This window comes from Scyliorhinus torazame, chromosome 28, assembly GCF_047496885.1.
Source record: "Scyliorhinus torazame isolate Kashiwa2021f chromosome 28, sScyTor2.1, whole genome shotgun sequence".
In the NCBI taxonomy this organism is placed as follows: domain Eukaryota; kingdom Metazoa; phylum Chordata; class Chondrichthyes; order Carcharhiniformes; family Scyliorhinidae; genus Scyliorhinus; species Scyliorhinus torazame.
Window position 1 is genome coordinate 11,962,455 of NC_092734.1, and position 22,013 is coordinate 11,984,467.

General features: G+C 46.0%; 1 protein-coding gene across 2 annotated transcripts in view; it reads left to right on the forward strand.

Moving 5' to 3' along the window:
• Window positions 1-2,910: 2,910 nt before the first annotated feature.
• The window catches only part of ret (ret proto-oncogene receptor tyrosine kinase), a 111,707-nt gene continuing 92,604 nt past the window's right edge, over window positions 2,911-22,013 (forward strand). For both annotated transcript variants that reach the window (XM_072491486.1, XM_072491487.1), the window contains exon 1: window positions 2,911-3,169. In XM_072491486.1, the coding sequence (XP_072347587.1) occupies window positions 3,118-3,169 (52 nt within the window). In that variant the 5' untranslated portion in view covers window positions 2,911-3,117. The remainder of the gene's footprint in view (window positions 3,170-22,013) is intronic.

A 22,013-nucleotide genomic window follows, 5' to 3' on the forward strand; every position in this document is an offset into this window, starting at 1 on the left:
TGCAATTGTATAAGGTGTTAGTGAGGCCACACCTGGAGTATTGTGTTCAGTTTTGGTCTCCTTACTTGAGAAAGGACGTACTGGCACTGGAGGGTGTGCAGAGGAGATTCACTAGGTTACTCCCAGAGCTGAAGGGGTTGGATTACGAGGAGAGGTTGAGTAGAACGGGACTGTACTCGTTGGAATTTAGAAGGATGAGGGGGGATCTTATAGAAACATATAAGATTATGAAGGGAATAGATAGGATAGATGCGGGCAGGTTGTTTCCACTGGCGGGTGAAAGCAGAACTAGGGGGCATAGCCTCAAAATAAGGGGAAGTAGATTTAGGACTGAGTTTAGGAGGAACTTCTTCACCCAAAGGGTTGTGAATCTATGGAATTCCTTGCCCAGTGAAGCAGTAGAGGCTCCTTCATTAAATGTTTTTAAGATAAAGATAGATAGTTTTTTGAAGAATAAAGGGATTAAGGGTTATGGTGTTCGGGCCGGAAAGTGGAGCTGAGTCCACAAAAGATCAGCCATGATCTCATTGAATGGTGGAGCAGGCTCGAGGGGCCAGATGGCCTACTCCTGCTCCTAGTTCTTATGTTCTTATGCAGTACATCTGGACAGTGAAGGAATGGTGATGTATTTCCAAGTTGGATGGTGAGCGCCTTGGTGGGTAACTTCCAGGTGGTGGTGATTCCATGTATTTGCTGCCCTTTTCCTTCTAGATGGTAGAGGTCATGGGCTTTGCAAGGTGCTGCCAAAGGAGCCTTGGTGAGTTACTGCAGTGCATCTTGTAGATGGTACACACGGCTGCCACTGTGCATCGGTGGTGGAGGGTTTGAATGTTTGTGGAAGGGGTGCCAATCAAGTGGGCTGCCTTGTCCTGGATGGTGTGGTGCATCTTGAGTATTGTTGGAGCTGCACTCATCCAGGCAAGTGGGGAGTATTCCATCACACTCCTGGCTTGTGCCTCGTAGATGGGGGACAGGCTTTGGGAAGTCAGGACATGAGTTACTCACCGTAGGTTTCGTAGCCTCTCATCTGCTCTTGCAGCCATAGTATTTATATGGCTGGATCCAGTTCAGTTTCTGATCAATGGTAACCCCCAGGATGTTGATAGTGGGGGATTCAGTGATGGTAACGCCATTGAATGTCAACGGGCGATGGTTACATTTTCTCTTGTTGGAGATGGACTTTGTCTGGCATTTGTGTGGCGCGAATGTAACTTGCCACTTATCAGCCCAAGCCTGGATATTGGCCAGGTCATGCTGCATTTGAACGTTGTGAATGGTGCTGAATATTGTGTAATCATCAGCGAACGTCCCCACCCCTGACCTTATGAAGGTCATTGCTGAAGCAGCTGAAGATGGTTGGGCCTCGGACACTACCCTGCAGTGATGTCCTGGGACTGAGAGACTGACATCCAACATAACTGTCTTCCTTTGAGTCAGCTCTGGCTCCAGCCCTTTTGTGGGAAGGTTAATGTGAGCAAACCTTAGGTAAACAGCAATGGCTCTGCTATTAGTTACAACTCAACAAGATGAATAAACCTTGGAGTTGTCCTCCCTTTTGCTCCAACTCAGAGGTGTTCACATCACAGAGTTCAGCCGAGGCGCAGTGTCTTCTGCACCTGATGTGGATCATTATTTCCCTTGAGGAGAGGGGGTCATTCTGCCCCCTCCCTGCACACGCCTGTGTGTAAAAGGGAACCGAGTTGCGGTGGGGGGGTGGGGGGGGCATCCTGGCTCACTTCATCAAGCTGCGCAAAGCTGTGAACTCTACAAGTGCATCTACACAACTCGGGACTGTCTCCTCTCACAAATCCTTCCATCAGCCCAGGTGAAGGATCTCAATGATTTGCACGACCTGCAGTTTATCTTCTTTTGCTTGACTGGCTTAATCCCACTCTTGTCTTAAACTTTTATGTGTTTCTTATTCCTGCTGTTTCTCATTTTACATTTCTTTGTGCTGACATCAATTACTTTCCCAATTCCTAATTTATTTCCCTCCAATCTCAGAGGCATTATTTTGTTCTGTTCATTTTCCACTTGCCCTTTCCCTTTCTGAATTACTGCTGGATTGGATTACACCCGATGTCTATCTCTGTCAACTTTTATTTGAAGTAAACCAATTGTTCTATCTTTGCAAAGGGGGGTGCGAGGGGGGTAGAAAGTTCCTTTTGAACGCTCTGACTCACACCCCATTTCCCTCACCATCCCAGTGATTCCCGAGTCCTACGTAGAATCAGAGAACTTACAGTGCAGAAGGAGACCATTTGGCCCATCGTGACTGCACCGGCCCTTGGAAAGAGCACCCTACTCAAGCCCACCCTACCCCCTTAACCCAGTAACCCCACCTCACCTTTTTGGACACTAAGGGCAATTTATCATGGCCAATCCACCTAACAAGCACGTCTTTGGACTGTGGGAGGAAACCGGAGCACCCGGAGGAAACCCACGCAGAACGTGCCGACTCCGCACAGACAGTGATCCAAGCCGGGAACCGAACCTGGGGCCCTGGAGCTGTGAAGCAACTGTGCTAACCACTGTGCTACTTGGCATTTCCCAGGTATATCCACACCCTCTCCATATGTCTACTCCTGAATATTCCACTCCTCACCTGTTATATCTTCTATGGAGATATCAGTTTTGAATTGGACAATACCCTTTCAATCGTCACTGGCCAAACATCTTATTGGTTAAGTCTCTCTCCTTATCTGGCTATCTGTGTCCCCCCCCCCCTCCCCAATCTCCAAATGTGTTTGACCATTCTCCCTCCATCACCCACTGCCCCCCTCTCTCTATTCCCAAGGAAAATCCCCTCTTCGCCTTCCCCTGACCCACAGCGTCACCAGGAGTCTTGTCCGAGAATTTCCTCGGCGGCCGCCTCTCATCTCTAATTAACTTTGGGCCGGTGATCAACATCAGAAAATAAGCATCTCCTGCCAGGATCAGGATGGGGGCAGTATGTGTGAGAAAGAGGCAGGAGGAGAGCGAGGGAGAGAGAGGGAGAAACACACACCACACTAAACCTTCCAGACTAACAACAAAACAGAGCCGGGACACAAGGGGAAGCTGGCAACGGGGAGGGAAAATAACTCTTTAAAGGACAACTCCTCGACCAGAGGAAGGATGTTTTCACTGAAGGGACCCAGCACTTTACTGGTTCTATTGCTTAACGAAGGTAAGAGGATTTTTATTTTATTACATGATGGGGGTGGAAAGTTTGGAGAGGTTGGACTGCAAAGCTGACCCTGCGAAACTGACACAGGGGGATTTCATTATGGGAGCAAACTTTGAAATATGATGGGGTTCCTTGAAATTTTATTTTTTTTGCGAAACTGCACGTTGATTTAATTTGCAAGGAATTTTAACAGGCACCTGGTCCCGGAGTGGATTTTATTTAAACGTGCCGTGTCGTACCGGTCGTTGCAAAAAAATAAAATAAAAAGTTAATTTCATTCTGCGCTGAGTGCAAGTTCCAGATTTAAGTCGCCGGCAGCGAGTGTCGGGGATGAACATGAATTGCAAAAGCTTCCCCAGGCACACACACACACTCCACTACCAACAACATTGAGTGGGTGTCCAGGGAGCAACAGCCTCCACGCGGCCGTTATGCCCCTCTTCCCTGTGAGAGCTTTCCCTCCACCTTTGATTATCAGTAGCAATCGCTGGCTTGGGCGAAACTTGGGAGCTGACCCCTGCAGCGCCAGCACACACACACCAACACACACATTAGATTTTGTTTTTGCCTGGAGTGGGGGGGGGGGGGGGGGGGGAGGGGACGGGGAATTTAAAAAGAGGCAGCTCCCTAGCCAGGGCGGGGTGGAGTACAGATGTGAGTGTTTAATACGCTTTGCACAATGTGTGAAATCAGGATTCAGGGCTCATCATCCCCCCCTTCAAACACAAAAGATATTGTAACGACTCAATGACAGGCTAGCTGGTGAAATGTGTCGGCTCAATCTCAGCCTGTCCGCACAGGGGAGGTGTCAGGACGCAGGGGATGGAAATATTTGGGCATTGAGCTGGAATAGAATTGGTCCAGGAAAGGGCAGTTTCATGTTTGGGGGAATAAGGGCCGCTGCAAACATCCCCATTTCTCTTCTGAATTCTCAGTCTGTTTCCAGGATCCCCATTAGCATGTCACCGAGATGAGTTCATCAGTGCACGGGCTGCAGGAGGGTTCCACATCAGCCGCTCCGTTGTGTGTTAAAATCGGTGTCACAGTAAACTAATCCTTACTTTCCTGTGCTGAAGATTCCCAGTGAAGCGAGAGTGTGGAAGGTGGAGCCTTGCGGTGCAGGATTCTTGGCCAGGGGATGTGAGGTGTGGACTGCCCGTTTGCGAATGGGCTGTTGGCGTTTCATAGATTTGAATCAGACTTGGTGTATTGAAGCAAGCACTGCCAGTTGTTAGTGTGTCACAGACTGATTTTTGCTGGTCATCGGATTTTTGCTGGCCTGGAAACTCTGGGACTGAAGATAGGACCTCTACAGTTCAGAAGGGGACCATTCAGCCCATCGAGTCTGTACCGGCCCTCTGAAAGAGCGCCCCACCTAGTCCCACTCCCCCGCCCTGCGCATTGATCACGGCCAAACCTAACCTCCCCGTTTTTGGACACAAAGGGGCAATTTAGCATGGCCCATCCACCTAACCTGCATGTGTAGGAAACCCACGCAGGCACGGGGAGACAACATCAAGTCACCCAAGGCCAGAATCAAATCTGGGTCCCTGGCACCATGAGGCAGCAGTGCTCACGACTGTGCCACCATGCTGCCCCTAGAATCATAGAATCCCTACAGTGCAGAAGGAGGCTTTTCTGCCCATCAAGTCTGCACTGACCCCCCCTCCCCCCTTGAAAGAGCTTCCTACCTAGGCCCGCTCCCCTGCCCTAGTCCTGTAACCACACCTAACCGTTGGACACTAAGGGGCAATTTAGTATGGCCAATCCACCTAACCTGCACACACTATTGTGTTACTTCTGCTGTTGTATACTGATTAAAAAAAGATGCTTACCATTTTCTTTGGGTATCAAAGAGTGCCCTCAGATTGAGGGCACACCCCCACCCAACCCCGTTACCCCACCTAAACTGCATACCCTTGAGCACTAAGGGGCAATTTAGCATGGCCAATCCATCTGACCTGCACATTTTTGGACTGCGGGAGGAAACCGGAGCACCCGAAGGAAACCCACGCAGCCACGGGGAGAAAATGCAAACTCCACACAGACAGTCGCCCGAGGGTGGAATTGAACCCTGATCCCTGGCGATGTGAGGCAGCAGTGCTAACCGCTGTGCCACCGTGTCAGCTTGTAACAGAATGAGGGAAAGATTTACATTTATATAGCAACTTCAGGATGTCACAAACTGCTTCAAAGTTAAGGAAGTACTTCTAAAGTGTTGGCACTGTTACAGTGTCGGGAACCAGCTAGAAAATGTGTGCACAGCAAGATCCCATGAATATCAGTGAGGTAAATGACCAGATGATGTGCGCATTTCTTTTTTGAGTTATTGGCTTTGAGATAAATATTGACCAGGTCACCATGAGAACTCTCCTGCTCCTCTCAAGGTGACTCTGGCTCAACATCTCATCCAAAATGCTACTGTGAGGAACCTGAGCCTACACTGCCCTGATTCAGAGGTGGAAGCTCCTAAAGCTGCCTCTGAACCGCCAACAGCCATCCTCATATGAAACTATCTCTGGTAGTCCCTTAAAGCAAGAAGGACATTAGCTGCAGAGTACAGCCATTGGCAAGAACCGTGCGCATGAAGTCTTTTATCGTGGGGAGGTTGTTGTGCTGCAGTTACAACACGGTTCTGACCGACCAGGGAACTCTCCCACTCGTACCACCTGCCATAGGCATACAGGAAGGATTTGCAGGATTATAATCAACCTGTCAGACCACGTTCAGAACACACCTGTCATGACCATCGTGTCTCTGAGTGGGACTCAAACATGGAGCTTTTAGCTCAGAGGCAGAGACATTGCCCATTGCACCGTAAGACCATCTGAATGAAGCTCTGCTGTATTCTGCACGCCTGAAGATGCATGGGCGGTACGATAGCAGAGTGGTTAGCACTGTTGCTTCACAGCACCAGGGACCCGGGTTCGATTCCCGGCTTGGGTCACTGTCTGTGTGGAGTCAGCACGTTCTCCCCGTGTCTGCGTGGGTTTATTCCGGGTGCTCCAGTTTCCTCCCACAAGTCCAGAAAGATGTGCTTGCTAGGTAAATTGGACATTCTGAATTCTCCCTCTGTGTACCCAAACAGACACCGGGAATGTGGTGACTAGGGGATTTTCACATTAACTTCATTGCAGTGTTAATGTAAGCCTACTTGTGACAATAAAGACTTATTATAAAATGCACATGGTGGAAAATTGAACATTTGCTACATTTTCACCTTTTCACTTCTTAAATTGTTTTTAATTCTAACTAATTATGATAGTCACGCTTTTGAAAAGAGAGACATATTGCTAAAGTTTTTCATCTTGCACTCATCAGGACAAATACAAGAATGTCAAATTTTAAACGATCGCAACAATTTATACTACTGTAGAAAAGGTGCTGCTCTGTTGGCAAGTCAACTCTAATTGGCTTTCAGTTTGTCCTGATGAGTACAAGATGAAAAACTTCAGCAAAATGGCTCTCTTTTCATCAATATTCAAGTTCAATAATCGTTATCTGGAATGTGATGAGCAACATAGCTGTACTGCATTCACAGGGAAGGCAAAAAATCCTGCACATTAATTAACTGGGTCTCTAATTGTGTATATGCATCCTTGCTATGAGTCCAGCCTCATGCCCATCTGTCCGCTTAAACATGTTCTGTGTCTAGCACATGTTCATCACATACGTGATACCACAATGTAACTATCAAAAATAAAAAGAATAGAAAGCAATCATTGTCCTGGAGTCTGACATCGGCACTTGCATTCTGCAATTGAACTCTCACTGACCTCATTCTGTGTTTTCTTAATAGTAATCAGAAGTTGTCTCCTTAGCGGTACCAACCTTTATGCTGACAGCAGAATAATTAGGATTAGGATTCATCGCTGATTATGACAAAAGAAGTTGCATTGGCATAGTTTCTCCCCTGTACTCGGGGCATCCCACAGCAGGGGTGAAGTAAGGAGAATTTGTAAATAAGAGAACTTTGGTGATGGAACAAGTTGTTGCAATCTGGAATGTGCTGCCTGAAATCATGATGGAAATAAATTCAACGGCAGTGTGCGAAAGGGAATTGGATAAATACTTAAAAAGGAAACATTTGCAGGGATATTTGGGCAGGCATGGTGGTACAGTGGTTAGCACTGCTGCCTCGCAGTGCCAGGGACCCGGGTTCAATTCCAGCCTTGGGTGACTGTCTCCCCGTGTCTGCGTGGGTTTCCTACAGGTGCTCTTTTTTGCTCCCACAGTCCAAAAATGTGCAGGTTAGGTGGATTGGCCATGCTAAATTTCCCCTTGGTGTCCAAAGATGTGCAGCTTAGGTAAGGGGGTTATTGGGAGAGGGCAGGGAAATGGACTTGGGTAGAGTGCTCTTTCAGAGGATCGTTGCAGACTCAATGGGCAGAATGGCCTCCTTTTGCACTGTAGAAACTCTATGGTACTAATTTAATTGTGAAGTACCTGGGCCATTCCATTCCATAAAACATTGCTACAGCTGACAACATCATAGTTTAATCTAAAGTCAGATATTATGGAACAACTAACGGGTAAGGCTGCAGTGACCCCTTCAATTCTTAAAGACCTTGGGAAAGTCGCATTTGCATAGACATCTTCAATAAAAGTTTTGTTCCTTTAAACTCATTGGCATTGTGATGTGTCAGCTTGGCTCAACCAGTATAACCCCTGCCTGTGTGAAACTTGGCTGTTACATTTGCTGATCAAATGGCAACTGAGGTTTATAGTAACACATTTATAGCGGAGGAGACACAATATGGCACAGAGTAAATGTAAATAGTTCTTCCCAAATGTTGTGCGGTTGATAAAATGAGTATTTTTGAGGGGCTAAACACTCAGCCCTGAATGGGTTAAGTGGTTTGAGTTGTATGAAAGAAGCAGGATTTTTCGGGAATACTAGATTGTTTTCCTTTTTCACTGCAGGCTGAGGACTGAACTGTGAAAATGTTACTTGTGTTGTCAATATGACAAAATTAAGCCACAGCTCTCCACTACTTACTCTCAGGCAGTCGTCTATAAACATTGTGTCCCTTTAAAATGTTCTCTTTACCCCATATACACAACCTTCTTCTTGTTTCTATTATTGTTTATCTTCCATCTCACCACCCCAACCCTCTCACAGCCAACTCCGTTTCTACCCTTACCGGTACATCCTTTTCCCACCTCCTCGCCCCTCCTTTTACATTCTCTTAAGTCTCACCATCCCCCACCTCTCTTATCTCGTCTCCATCTCTCTTTCTGCCTCCCCCACACCCCACCTACCCCAAGCACGTCAATAATATTCTGACGAGCCATATAGGCTGATATCCTGACCACAAAACGATGATGAAGGTTAATTTGGGTTGACTTGTTGTCAATATATATTCCTCAACCACTCCTCCCACGCAGCACCCCCCCCCCCCCCCCCACACCACACCCCCTAGGGGTTGACAAATGTGTACGTGGCTGTTTCATGTCATGAGGTTTTTTTTTAAAAAGGAAAATTGGCATTGCCCAAAATTGTTGTACAATTTCCCAACATTGGGTCGATATTGATGCTGGCTGGCCTATCCGAGCTCAATGGTTTAATGTTATGAGTAATGTGGAATGTAGGCAATGGTGAGTGAGCTGATCAGCATTGAGTCAGAGGTAGGAAAAACATTTTCACTGCACTTAACATTTATTGCCTGTGTAGCCAGTCCATGGGGACTGTTATATCATAATTAATTGTACAGACCCATGGTTCATGCAGTGCACTTTTTAATAACAATAAATAAGTTCCTTAGGTCATAGCCCTTTGTTAGAAGCTGTCTTAAGTTTTGTTCTGGGGGATGGGGGTGGGTGAATGTTACTCTTGTTGGATGGGTTAATAATGTAGATCAGCCATGTGTTACTCAAAGGGCAGGACAGGCTTGAGTGGCGGAATGATGTCCTGCTGTTCCTGTGTTCTTAAAAGTAACATTGCTGGGAGTACCCTGCCCTTGAGCATGGCAGTCCTGATGCTTTCTGCTGGGTGGGTACTGCCAAGAGGTGCCATTCTTGAGCATGCCTGCATAATTGCCCTCTAATGGCATGGCACTGCTAATTCAGGCTTCGCCTCGGAGTTTAAAAATCCAAGTTATATCTGTGTGAAGAAAATATCTCCGCTGGTGAAGAGGGGTGTTGTATTTTCCCAAGTTCTTGTCGAGGAAGTGAGGCAGAGAGATGCAGAGATCATGCTTGCCTTACTGCCAGGACTTATATGAACAATATAAGCTAAATAGAAGATAATGGCTCTTCGTAAGTGAATTACAAAGCAATAATTTAATCATTGTCTTCAGATGACATCAGAAATCATGAGAGTGAAAGTTGAGTCATCTGCCAATGTCATCTGAAACCTGAACAGGGACCCGTGTTCGTGAGGTATTATTTTTGTTCAGTGAGGGCATATTTCCCTGTGTTCCCCGAACGCTCCCTCCACCTTCACATTGAGTTGTTATAAAAGTACAGGGCCACGCTGCTCCTGTGGCCTGCTGCACTCCGAAACAAAAGTGACGTATTTTGTTCCGGACTCACCATTGACCAATGATCTCTCTCTAAGCTGTGCCACGCATGGGAACAAAAATGAATGCACATGTCAATTGTAAAGGGATACACAATGTAACAAAGCTGACCACGCACAGCAGACAGCAGTTAGAGGGAATGTTGATGGTGACCCACTATCATGTGGGCTTTACAGGTTCCTCGGCCTTCTTGTTGCCTGGAGCCTGATGCAAAATCTCCTGGAGTCAGACTGTTGGTGGGGTGGGAGGGTTGAAAATGTGAGGAGGACGAGGCGGCATCCTTGCCTTCATTGGCTGGGGCATTGAGTTTAAAAATTGGCAAGTCATGTTGCAGCTTTACAGAACCTTAGATGTCACTATAACACCTGAAACCAGCTCGGCAAACAGAAAGTGCTTTTTGTCCTCCTTTTCCCCTTTCTCAGGACTTGTTTCTCGCTCCCCAGCCAGTAATGATCGGGGTCCCCTCCTTACCTGCCTCCCTGTTGCATCTAGTCCTTCTGTAGTCTGCCCCCACTCAGCCCTTCCATATATTGTCTCCAGTACATAATAGTACACCTGATTATCGTGTGTGACATTTGTTGGAGTCTGTATTCCTTTTAGTTTAATTTGGTTTGCTTCCTTTTACAGTGTTGTGCAATAATTCAGGTAAGTGGATTTCTGATATTGCTGGAAAACAGTCGATCCGACCAGCAATGTTTTTTACTTACAGATAAACAATCAAAATTGACTTTATCCTGTGTGTTGTTGAGTTTATACACTCTGCGGATTACCCTTAATGGGTAATTAATCTTCATAAGTCCAGCGGCCACCGGCTGAAATGAGTTTAATGCCTGCAAGATGCATGTTTCATCCCAATGTCGAACTCCAGTATAAAGTGGGTGCAGATGATGGGGGTGGCATTGCTGGTTTAAGCCAATGGAATGTTGCACTGTATAGATTAGAATCCCTACAGTATAGAAGGAGGCCATTTGGCCCATTGAGTCTGCACCGACCCTCTGATAGAGCACCCTATCTAGACCCCCACCCCCACCCTATCCCCATAACCCAGTAACCCCACCTAACCTTTTGAACACTAAGGGACAATTTAGCATGGCCAATCCACTTAACACGTACATCTTTGGACTGGGAGGAAACCGGAGCACCCGGAGGAAACCCACGCAGACACGGGAGAACGTGCAGACTCCGCACAGACAGTGTCCCAAGGCTGGAATTGAACCCGGGTCCCTAGCGCTGTGAGGGACCAGTGCTAACCACTGTGCCACCGTGCTGCCCATCTCTGCTGCCTGTGTGATTTCTCATCTCTTGGACATTTACTGTGACGACGATACACTGACTAAATAGACAAGAAAAGTATACAATCTCTGGCAGTTGTAATAACTCCGCCAATAACCCAAAGATGTGCAGGTTAGGGGGATTGGCCATGCTAAATTGCCCCTTAATTGGAAAAACAAGAACTCCCCCAAGACCAGGCTATGAACAAACTCAGGTTTATTCCAGTTACTCTGCTGCGTCCAAAGCTTGCGTCCCAGCCCGGGACCATCGGGAACACTGGTCCTGGTTACAGCTTTTAAAATCCTGCCGGTTGGTCCCCATTGGCTGAGGACCCGCCCACTCAATAAGGGCACTCGTGTTCCATGAACCCCACTGGCAGGTTAACTGTCGACCCCCGTGGTCTTCGTAGGCACCATCACAGCTGTGCAGAGTGAATCACTGATCCCATAGGACAAAGAAACCATTGGTATGGACTGTGTTTCTCTGAGTAGTTTGTGATCACAGCAGGACTCTGCTCTCTAGTCAAAGTGTTAGGGAACTCTTCCCTTGATTTTCCTTCAACTTTCCCAATCCGTTCTCCATCTGAAGAAGGTGGCTTCCCGATAAGACTCCAAGCGCTCATTAATGTACATTTTTAAAATTTATGGGATGTGGGCAATGCTGAGTGGCTTATGAGGCCATTTCAAAGCCTACCACATTGCTATGGATCTGGAGTCATATGTAGGATACCGAGGAGCAGAAGGCCCTTAGCGTACATGTACACGGATCCCTTAAGTTGCAGAGCAGGTGGATACAGTGGTTATGAAGGCATACGGTATAATTCCCTTTATTAGCCGAGGCATAAAGTTTAAGAGGTTGTGCTGGAACTAACCAATAATTGTGCTAACCAATAAAACATTGGTTAGGCCACAACTAGAGTATTGTTTGCAGTTCTGGAATTCACATTCTATGAGGGATGTGATAACTGGAAAAAATGCAGAGGAGATTTACCAGGATGTTGCCTGGGCTGGAGAGATTTAATCATGAACTGAGATTGGATAGGCTTGGATTGTTTTCCTTGGAGCAGAGGAGACTGAGGGTGGACATGATCGCGATGTATAAAATTATGAGGGGCATAGACAGAAGAAACCTTTCTCCTTGGTGGAGGGAATCAATGACCAGGGAGCAAAGATTTAAAGTAAGAAGCAGGAGGCTTAGAGGGGATGTGAAGAAAAATGTTTTTACCCAGAGGGCGGTGGGAGTCTGGAACTTGCTGCCTGAAAGGGTGGTGGAGGCAGAGACCCTCAAGACATATTTAGATGTGCACTTGCGCTGCCAAGGCCTACAATTATTAGGTGGTTGTTTTTGACCGGCGCAGGCATGATGGGCGGAAGGGCACTTTCTATGATGTATGACTCTGACTCTGAGGCCAGACCAGGTAAGGACGGCAGATTTCCTTCCCTAAAATGTGTTAGGGAACCAGATGGGTTCTTAAGACAAAAAAAACAATGGTTTTATGGACACCATCTGACTTTTAATTCCAGATCTTTATTGAATTTGAATTTCACCACCTGCAGTGGTGGGATTTGAATTTTGCTCCCAAAGCATTGCTAGTCCAGTGACGTTAACACGACACCACCACCTCCCCTTATTTCCTGAGGCTGGTAGTTCACCCTGTGATTGTCAATCACTTGTTTGAACCTCCCTAACCAATGAATAGTTCACCACATGATACAAGTCACTTTTTAGTTGACGTCTTGCTGAAGGTCATACTCTAGGTGAAGGTGGTATATAAACGCAAGGAAGTTCCCTCCAATTGGTTCAGGATTGTTTGCAGACCTCCATGCGGGAAGAACAAACTTTGTGATCTTTGTCTCTGCCATGTCTTGGCCCCTGACGCCTTAGAATTGTTTGTTTTCTTCAGATAGAGAGAGAGAAGTAAATCCTGTGCCAGCTAGTTCAATGAGGACTCGATACAATTGGAAAAATACCATTTCTTAAAGGTCTCCATTTCTTACGTTTCACAGCCAAGTGCGTAAATCATTGCTTCTGCTAATGGCTCTTTGTGGCTTGAAAACCCAGTTGCCGGTCCCTAATTGTATCAGTTGGGGATAGTCTTAGCGGCAGAGGAAGTGTTAGAGGGTGTCATGTTGTCCAGATGCTGCGTCTATTATTGCAAGATGGGAGAAACTGCTGCTCACGAGATATAAACCAGCTGGTTCATAACAAAGCTCCCGTCAGCATGGCCAGAATGAAGAAAATTACTAGTAAATAGTTAGTGCAGTAAAATCCGGAAGGTAACGACCTTTATTACACGCAGGAGGCAGGTCTCATAATTCATGGGCCATGGCCTGCAATGAGTTATGTAGGTTTATCTCATGCACAGTGTGTAAAGTGGATTCCACCCTCCCCCACACTGAATATATTAATAGGACAGGTGTTCTGGCTAAAATTATAGTTTCTGCTCTTCATTGCCTTTTTTTTGGGGGGGGGCCTCCAGGTTTGAAATGACATAATTGCAAACTATTGGACAGTGATAGGCTGTTGAATTATTGTACCAGCTGAGGCTGAAACACTGGAATTTGCACAAAGATGGCTCCCGCTTTTGCTTGATAAATCTGGCATTGCACAGGATTCTTGTGAAGGAAATCATATCAGAAAATTCTGGAAGTACTCTGCAGGTCAGGCATAACTGCAGGGAGAGAAACAGATTTGAGTCCAATGTGACTCTTCTTCGGCAGTACTTCTCTCTTCATTTCTGAAGAAAAGTCATTGGACTCAAAACAAGTCAATGTGTCATATGTGCTATTAGGGAGGGGGTGCCAGGGTTTTAACACAGCGACAGTGAAGGAACAGCAATATATTTCCAAATCAGGGTGGTATGTGTCTTGGAGAGGAACTTACAGGTGGTGATGTTCCCCTGTGTCTGCTGCCCTTGTCCTTCTAGATGGTAACGTTTGTGGGTTTGGTAGGTGCTGTCGAAGGTGCCTTGGTGAGTTGCTGCAGTGCATCTTGTAGATGGTACACACGGCTGCCACTGTGCATCTGTGCTGGAGGGAGGGAATGTTTAAGGTGATGGCTAGGGCACCATTCAAGCGGGTTGCCCTGTCCTGGTAAATGTCAAGCTCCTTGAGTGTTGTTGGAGCTGCACTCATCCAGGCAAGTGGAGAGTATTCCATCACACTCCTGACTTGTGCCTTGTGGATGGTGGACAGGCTTTGGGGAGTCAGGAGGTGGGTTACTCACCACAGAATTCCCAGCCTCTGACCTGCTCTTGAAGCCACAGTATTTATATGGCGGGTCCAGTTCAGTTTCTGTTCAATGGTAACCCCCAAGATATTGATAGTGGAGGATTCAATGATGATAATACATTGAATGTCAAGGGGCAATGGTTAAATGCTCTCTTGTTGGAGATTGTTGGTGTAGACTTGATGGGCTGACTTGCCTCCTTCTGCACTGTGGGAATTCTATGATTCTATGGCCATCGTCTGGCACTTAAGTGGCATGAATGTTACTTGCCGCATGTCATCCTAAGCCTGGATATTGTCACGGTTTTTCTGTATTTGGTCATGGACTGCTTCAGTATCTATGGAGTCATGAATGGTGCTGAACATTGTGCAGTCATCAGCAAACATCCCCACGTCTGACCTTATAATGGTCATTGATGAAGCAACTGAAGATGGTTAGGCCTAGGACACTACCCTGAGGAACCCCTGCAGCGATATCCTGCGACTGAGATGATTTACTCCAACAACCATACCCATCTTCCTCTGTGGCAGTTATGACACCAACCAGGTGAGAGATTTCCCCCTGATTCCCATTGACTCTAGTTTCGTTAGGGCCTCCTTGACGCCATACTTGGTCAAATGCTGGCTTGAGGTCAATGGCAGTCGCTCTCACCCCACCTCTTGAGTTCAACTCTTTTGTACATGTTTGAACCAAGGCTGTAATGAGGTCAGGAGCTGAGTGACCCTGGCGGAACCCAAACTGCGCGTCAATGAGCAGGTTATTGCTAAGCAAGTGCTGCTGGTCAGTGCTGTCAATTACATCTTCTATCACTGTGCTGATGATCAAGAGGCTGAAGGGCAGTTGGCCTTTCCTGCTTTTTGTGAACAGGAGTATTTTGCAGTATTTTGTTTTTGTTTTGGCATTTAAATTCATTGCCACTTCTACTTCAGGAATGCCTACCTTGTCAAAATTTTGTTTTTCTCTAACAGAATTTCCATTTGTCTCTTTTCTCTTGTTCACCTTCATTGCTTTCCATTACCCTCCTGATTTGGTATAATTTCTGAAGAGTTATATTCGACTTGAAACATTAATTCTATTTCTCACTCCACAATGTTGGCAGACCTGCTGAGTGTTTCCAGCATCCATAGTACTTTTATTTTATTATTTGAAATGATGTGTACGGGCCAATAGTATAACGTAATCTCGACCAAACGGGGGGACTAGCAAACGGATGAGTGACAAAGATATGAGAAAAAGGGCAGAAATGGTTTGTATGTAACCATCATCGCATCCAATCTCCCAAAGACCTCAAAACACATCACAGGTTACAAAATGCTACCTCAATGTGCGGTGACTACTGTTAAATGGGAAAATTATACGAACAGCAAGACCCCACAAATATGAGTGAAGTGAAATGGCTAGATATTGCTGGTTGAAGGAGGAATGTTGGTCAGGACTGGAGTGGTCAATGGTTTGATTGATCTGTGTTTGATTATGTTAATCTGGGAACTGAGCTATGTTCACCACACTTGGCTGGTAAAGCCTGGGTGTTGACTCAGAGATGACATTAACAGACGTCACAGAAAGACCTAGAAACTGGAGTTGGGAATGCAGGCATTTCAGAGATACTTTCAGGCACTATAAATAAACCTTTTGCACACTTCGAAAATTAGTGTCATCTCTGCATTGCTATGAGGCAAATCAAACAGGTAAAATATACAACTAGTTGTTAAATACACAATCAGGACACTAACAAAGTGGCGGAACAAGCTGAGTCTCTGTGAGAACGGCGTGGGCATCCAACATGGAAAATGAACACGGATGAACATAGAACAGAGAACATACAGTGCAGAAGGAGGCCATTCAGCCTATCGAGTCTGCACCGACCCACTTAAGCCCTCACTCCCACCCTATCCCCGCAACCCAGTAACCCCTCCTAACCTTTTTGGACACTAAGGGCAATTTAACATTGCCAAATCCACCCCTTAGCTCACACACTATTGTTCGAAGAGGCTAATTTCAAAGCAATTGATAGGGGAAGAATAGCGGGAGTTTGAATTACACTTAAATCTGTGTCGTGCCTTGTCCCATGTGCTTGGTGCCGATAGTTTGCTGAACGTGTTCCGCTTACCTCACCTGGAGCAGCACAAAAATAAAATTCTGAATCAAATTACGTGCAAATAAAATGTGAGCGGCAAGAAAATGATTCTGAGAGATCCGCAAGTCTTCAGGGTTTAAAAGTTATATTCTTCAGATATTGCACACATCAATTAACGAGGCACGCTGAGTGTGATTTTAAAAGCAAAAAATTAAGAAAGAAAAGGAAATGAGTAGAAGATTTTGCATTATGCGGCACCCTACCGAATTCTCTGAGCATCCCAAACCACTTCACAGTGAATTCATTATCTGTGAAATTTAATTAACGTTGTGTAAGCAAATTAAGTAAAGCTTTTAGCAAGCATTGCAACCGTCATGGTGAGTTTGCGATTGAAAACATATTAATTTTTCTGCCCTAAATCACTGCTTTCAAATGGAGTGCCAGCTTGGGTTCAGCTGACAACGCTTAGTGAGGCAGCTTTAGATGATGGTTAGTTCACGTCTCACTCCAGGATGGGCCCCCCCCCCCCCACCCGGCCTAGGCTGACGCTGCACCACTGAGGGGGTACTCCAGTGCCGCAGGCGCTGTTCTCGGATGAAGCATTAAGCCTCGGTCCCATTGTATGTTCTGTGATGATTTGGGCCATGAGAATAAGGCAGGGGGAGTGGGGCTGGACAAGTAGCCCTTACCAAGAGCTTAGAATTCTTACCTTGTTTATGATGGTCCACATGGCCTCTTTCCATGCTGTATAATTTTGTGATTATAAAGGTTCAGTGGTGTCACTAATTGAGGAATGACCGAGCCAACATTCTTCCCTCAAACAAAACCACCAATAAAACAGATGACCTGGTGGCTCATCTTTTTATTTGTTAAAATCGTTTTTAGTGTACCCAATTAACTTTTTCCAATTAAGGGGCAATTTAGCGTGGCCAATCAGCCTAGCCTGCACATCTTTGGGTTGTGGGGACGAAACCCAGGCAGACACGGGGAGAACGTGCAAACTCCACACGGACAGTGACCCAGAGCCGGGATCGAACCTGGGTCCTCGGCGCCGTGAGGCAGCAGTGCTAACCACTGTGCCATCGTGCTGCCCGGACCTGATGGCTCATCTTGTTGCTATTTATGGGATCTTTCTTTATAAAAAAATGCTGGACTTCAATGTGACTGATTGCACATGAAGCATTTTGATACGTTCTGGTCTGATTCTCTTTGTTAATATAAAGTGCAAGGGTTGCAGAGAATGCGCTCAGTAATCTCCATTTAGTTCTCTCTAATCTCAGGCTTTTGAGGCAGCAGCACAGGATCAATATTGATGTAGTCATCAACCTGAAATGTTTCTCACTCCATGGAGGCTGTCAGACCCACAGAGCATTTCCAGCATTTTCTGTTTTTATTTTCAGATTTCCAATAGTCGCTGTATTTTGTCTTTGTATCAGTATTGCGTGATTTTCAAACCGTGTTGTTCAAAACAAGGTATCCACACAGAGGAGAAATAGAGAAAGCCTCTTTAACAAGGACGTGGGAGTCCATACCAAATAAGAAGGTTTTATGGATAAACAATGTATTTACACTCCCTGGTAGATCCCTACCAGGTACTTCATTGGTCAGTGCCTTACTGGCCAACATTATATTCGCACAGAATTTCAGAATAAGACCCTGCAGAAAAGGCCCTTCGGCCCATCCAGTCTGCACCGACGCATGAAAACATCTGACCTGCCTACCTAATCTCATTTACCAGCTCTTTGCCCATAGCTTTTAATGTTGTGACGTGCCAAGTGCTCATCCAGGTACTTTTTAAAGGATGTGAGGCAACCCGCCTCTACCCCCCTCCCAGGCCGTGCGTTCCAGACCGTCACCGCCCTATGGGTAGAAACGCTTTCTCCTCAAATTCCCCCTAAATCTCCTGCCCCTCTTATTTCATAGAATTTCATAGAATTTACAGTGCCGAAGGAGGCCATTCGGCCCATCGAGTCTGCACCGGCTCTTGGAAAGAGCACCCTACCGAGGCCCACACCTCCACCCTATCCCCATAACCCCTTAACCCAGTAACCACACCCAACACTAAGGGCAATTTTGGACACTAAGGACAATTTAACATGGCCAATCCACCTAACCTGCACATCTTTGGACTGTGGGAGGAAACCGGAGCACCCGGAGGAAACCCACGCACACACGGGGAGGACGTGCAGACTCCACACAGACAGTGACCCAAGCCAGGAATCGAACCTGGGACCCTGGAGCTGTGAAGCCACATGCTATCCACTTGTGCTACCGTGCTGCTCTTCTTGCACTTGTGTCCCCTTGTGACTGACCCTTCAACTAAGGGGAACAGCTGCTCCCTGTCCACCCTGTCCATGCCCCTCATAATCTTGTGTTCGCCCCCTCACCTTCTCTGCTCCAACCCAAGCCTATCCAACCTCTCTACATAACTAAAATGTTCCATCCCAGGAAAAATCCTGGTGAATATCCTCTGCACCCCCTCCAGGGCAATCACATCCTTCCTATCATGTGGTGACCAGAATTGTGCTCAGTACATGTCCTCTGGATAATTGAGATATCTCGGCCCTAGCGGGGTAACTCATACTCCACAGGGAGCACGGGGAAGACAAGCATTCTAACCACATAATCCTCACGCGGGATATTATAGCCTCCCAAGTTGTTCTTTGACGAAAGTATGGACCCAACCAGTCACCCATGCAATGATGTAATTTGTGCTTGGCTTTGTGTCCCTTTCTCTGCATTGTCCATCCCTAATCTTGTTTCTCCATGTTTTTGATTTTAGTTGGCAGCTGTTCATTGTTCTGCCATTCACACCTCCTCCAGACACATCTTCTGTTTTATAAGACCAAAAGAAACAGGAGCAGGAGTAGGCCATTCAGCCCCTCGAGCCTGCTCTGCCATTCAGTAACATCATGGCTAATTGGATTGTGGCCTTAACTCCACTTTCCTGCCTAACTCCCAACCTCCCAACCTCTGACTCCCTTGTCAGCCAAAAATATAGTAAGAAGTCTTACAACACCAGGTTAAAGTCCAATAGGTTTGTTTCGATGTCACTAGCTTTCGGAGCGCAGCTCCTTCCTCAGGTGAATGAAGAGGTATGAGGAAGGAGCAGCGCTCCAAAAGCTAGTGACATCGAAACAAACCTGTTGGACTTTAACCTGGTGTTGTAAGACTTCTTACTGTGCTCACCCCAGTCCAACGCCGGCATCTCCACATCATGGCTAGTCAAAAATATGTTTAACTTGAATATATTCAATATCCAGAATTCCAGAGACTAGCAACCCTCTGCCATCTCAAATAGTAGTTCACTTATTTTTAAACTGTGCCCTCTAGTTCGAGATTCACCCATAAAGAGAAACAGCATCTCAGCATCTATCCTGTACCCAGCATCCTTATATCCCTTCAGAACCTTATATCTTTCAATACAATTATCTCTCATTCTCCTAAGCGCAATGAGTATAGACCCAACCTGCTCAACCTTTCCTGCTATGACAAAGCTCTCATCCCAGGGATCAGCTTACTGAACCTCCCTGAACTGTTTCCAATGCAAGTATGCCCCATCTTAAGTAAGGTGACCAAAACTGTACAGAGTACTCTAGGTCTGGTCTCATACGCAATGCCCTGTATTGTTGTAGCAAGATTTCCGTAGCTTTATACCACATCCTCCTTGCAGTATAGGCCAGTATTCTAATATAAAAGCAAATTACTGTGGATGATGGAATCTTAAACAATGGAGAGAGAATAGAGCTAACGTTTTGAGTCTGGATGGCTCTTCAACAAAGCTTTGACAAAGAGTCATCCAGACTCAAAACGTTAGCTCCCTTCTCTCCCCGCAGAGGCTGTCAGACCTGCTGAGATGTCTGTTTAGTCCAATATTCCCTTTGCCTTCCTAATTACCTGCTGTATTTTCATGCTGGATTCTTTTGTGATTCATGGACAAGGACAACCAGGTCTCTCTGTACCGCATCATTCTGTAATCCCTCTTCATTTAAATTATATTCTGCTTTTCTAATCTTACTGCCAAAGTGGACAACCTCACATTTTCCCACGTTATAATCCATCTGCCAAATGTTTGCCTACTCGCTTAACCTGTCAGACTGTTCCTACCTACCTCCCTATCAAAAAACAGAAGATGGCACCGGAGCGAGGCGGCTCTCTGCGAGCTCTCCCCAACAGATCCACTTTTTACTTAACTTATACTCGTTTTAACCTTTTAAAATTTAATTCTAAGACTAACATTAATACTAACCTCTCTCTTTTATACCTTGTGTTGCCCTATTATGGATTTTCTTTCATCCCCTTTTCTTCCCATGTACTTAATGATCTGTTGAGCTGCTCGCAGAAAAATACTTTTCACTGTACCTCGGTACACGTGACAATAAACAAATCCAATCCAATCAGCAAATTTGGAGACAATACAATTGGTGCCTTCATCCAAGTGATTAATATAGAAGGATCATTTAGATCTGTTTCTCTCCACAGGTGCTGCCAGATCTGCTGCGTTTATCCGGTATTTTCTCTTTTTGTTATTATTATAAATAGTTGAGGCCCCAGCACTGATCCCTGTAGCACTCTAGTTACAGTTTGCCATCCTGAAAATGTCCCATTTATCCCCACTCTGTTTCCTGTTAGTTAGTCAATCTATGCTGTTATATCGCCCCTCACCCCACCAACACCAAGAGCCCTTATCATGTATAATACCTTTTATGCAGCACCTTATCAGAAGACTTTTTGAATTCCAAATACACTACAACTACCGCTCTCCTTTACCCACCCTGTTACATGAGGGTTAGACGGCCGGCACAGTGGTTAGCATTGCTGCCTCATAGTGCCAGGGATATGGGTTCAATTCCGGCCTTGGGTGTCTGTCTGCATGGAGTCTACACGTTCTCCCTGTGCCTGTGTGGGTTTCCTCCGGGTGCTCCGGTGCCTCCCGCAGGTTAAAGATGTGCAGGATTAGTGGATTGGCCATGCTAAATTGTCCCTTAGTGTCCAGGGATGGGCAGGTTGGGTGGGGTTGCAGGGATAGCAGAGGGAAGTGGGCCGAGGTAGGGTACTCTTTCAGAATATCCAGCCGCCAGACAACTCAAAGTCATGTGGGTTTTTTTTCCCGCATGACTTTTGTAAACAGATTCAGATACCAAATGCAATAAAGGCATTGCCTGAATGAAGCAGTAGATTCCTGGTAGTGATTGCAAGCCGGTAATCTACTTGAGGGGTTCTGAAGGTTTATAAAAAGAATCATGGATACTTGGGATTGATTTGAAGGCATTAATCTAATTGAGGGGTACAGTTATTCCACTGCAGTGAAATTATCAATGATTATAAGCATCATCGGAGTCCCAATATTAGATTATTGTCTTCAAAGTAAACTGGATTATGTTAATTTTAGTCGACATTTTCATTTAGTTTGGGTTTCCTCACAGTGATTGCGGTGTGATGCCTACTAGCTGATGCCTGGTGATAATCATACTAAGGGGTAAATAATTGTAACCATTACTGTAAATTAATGAGGAACAATGGAGTTTAGAACGGGGGAATTCTATGCCTAGTATCCGAGAAAGAGACTTTATCAGCTTGTCTGCCAACTCTTATAAGACAGGACTGTTTGTGAAATCTCTGCCGGCGGGATTCTACGTTCCGCCGGCAGGGCACGCCCGCCCACGGGATTCCCGGCAGCGTGCGGTGGCTACAATAGGAAATCCCATTGGCCGGCAGCGGGAGCGGAGAACCCACCTCCAACAAT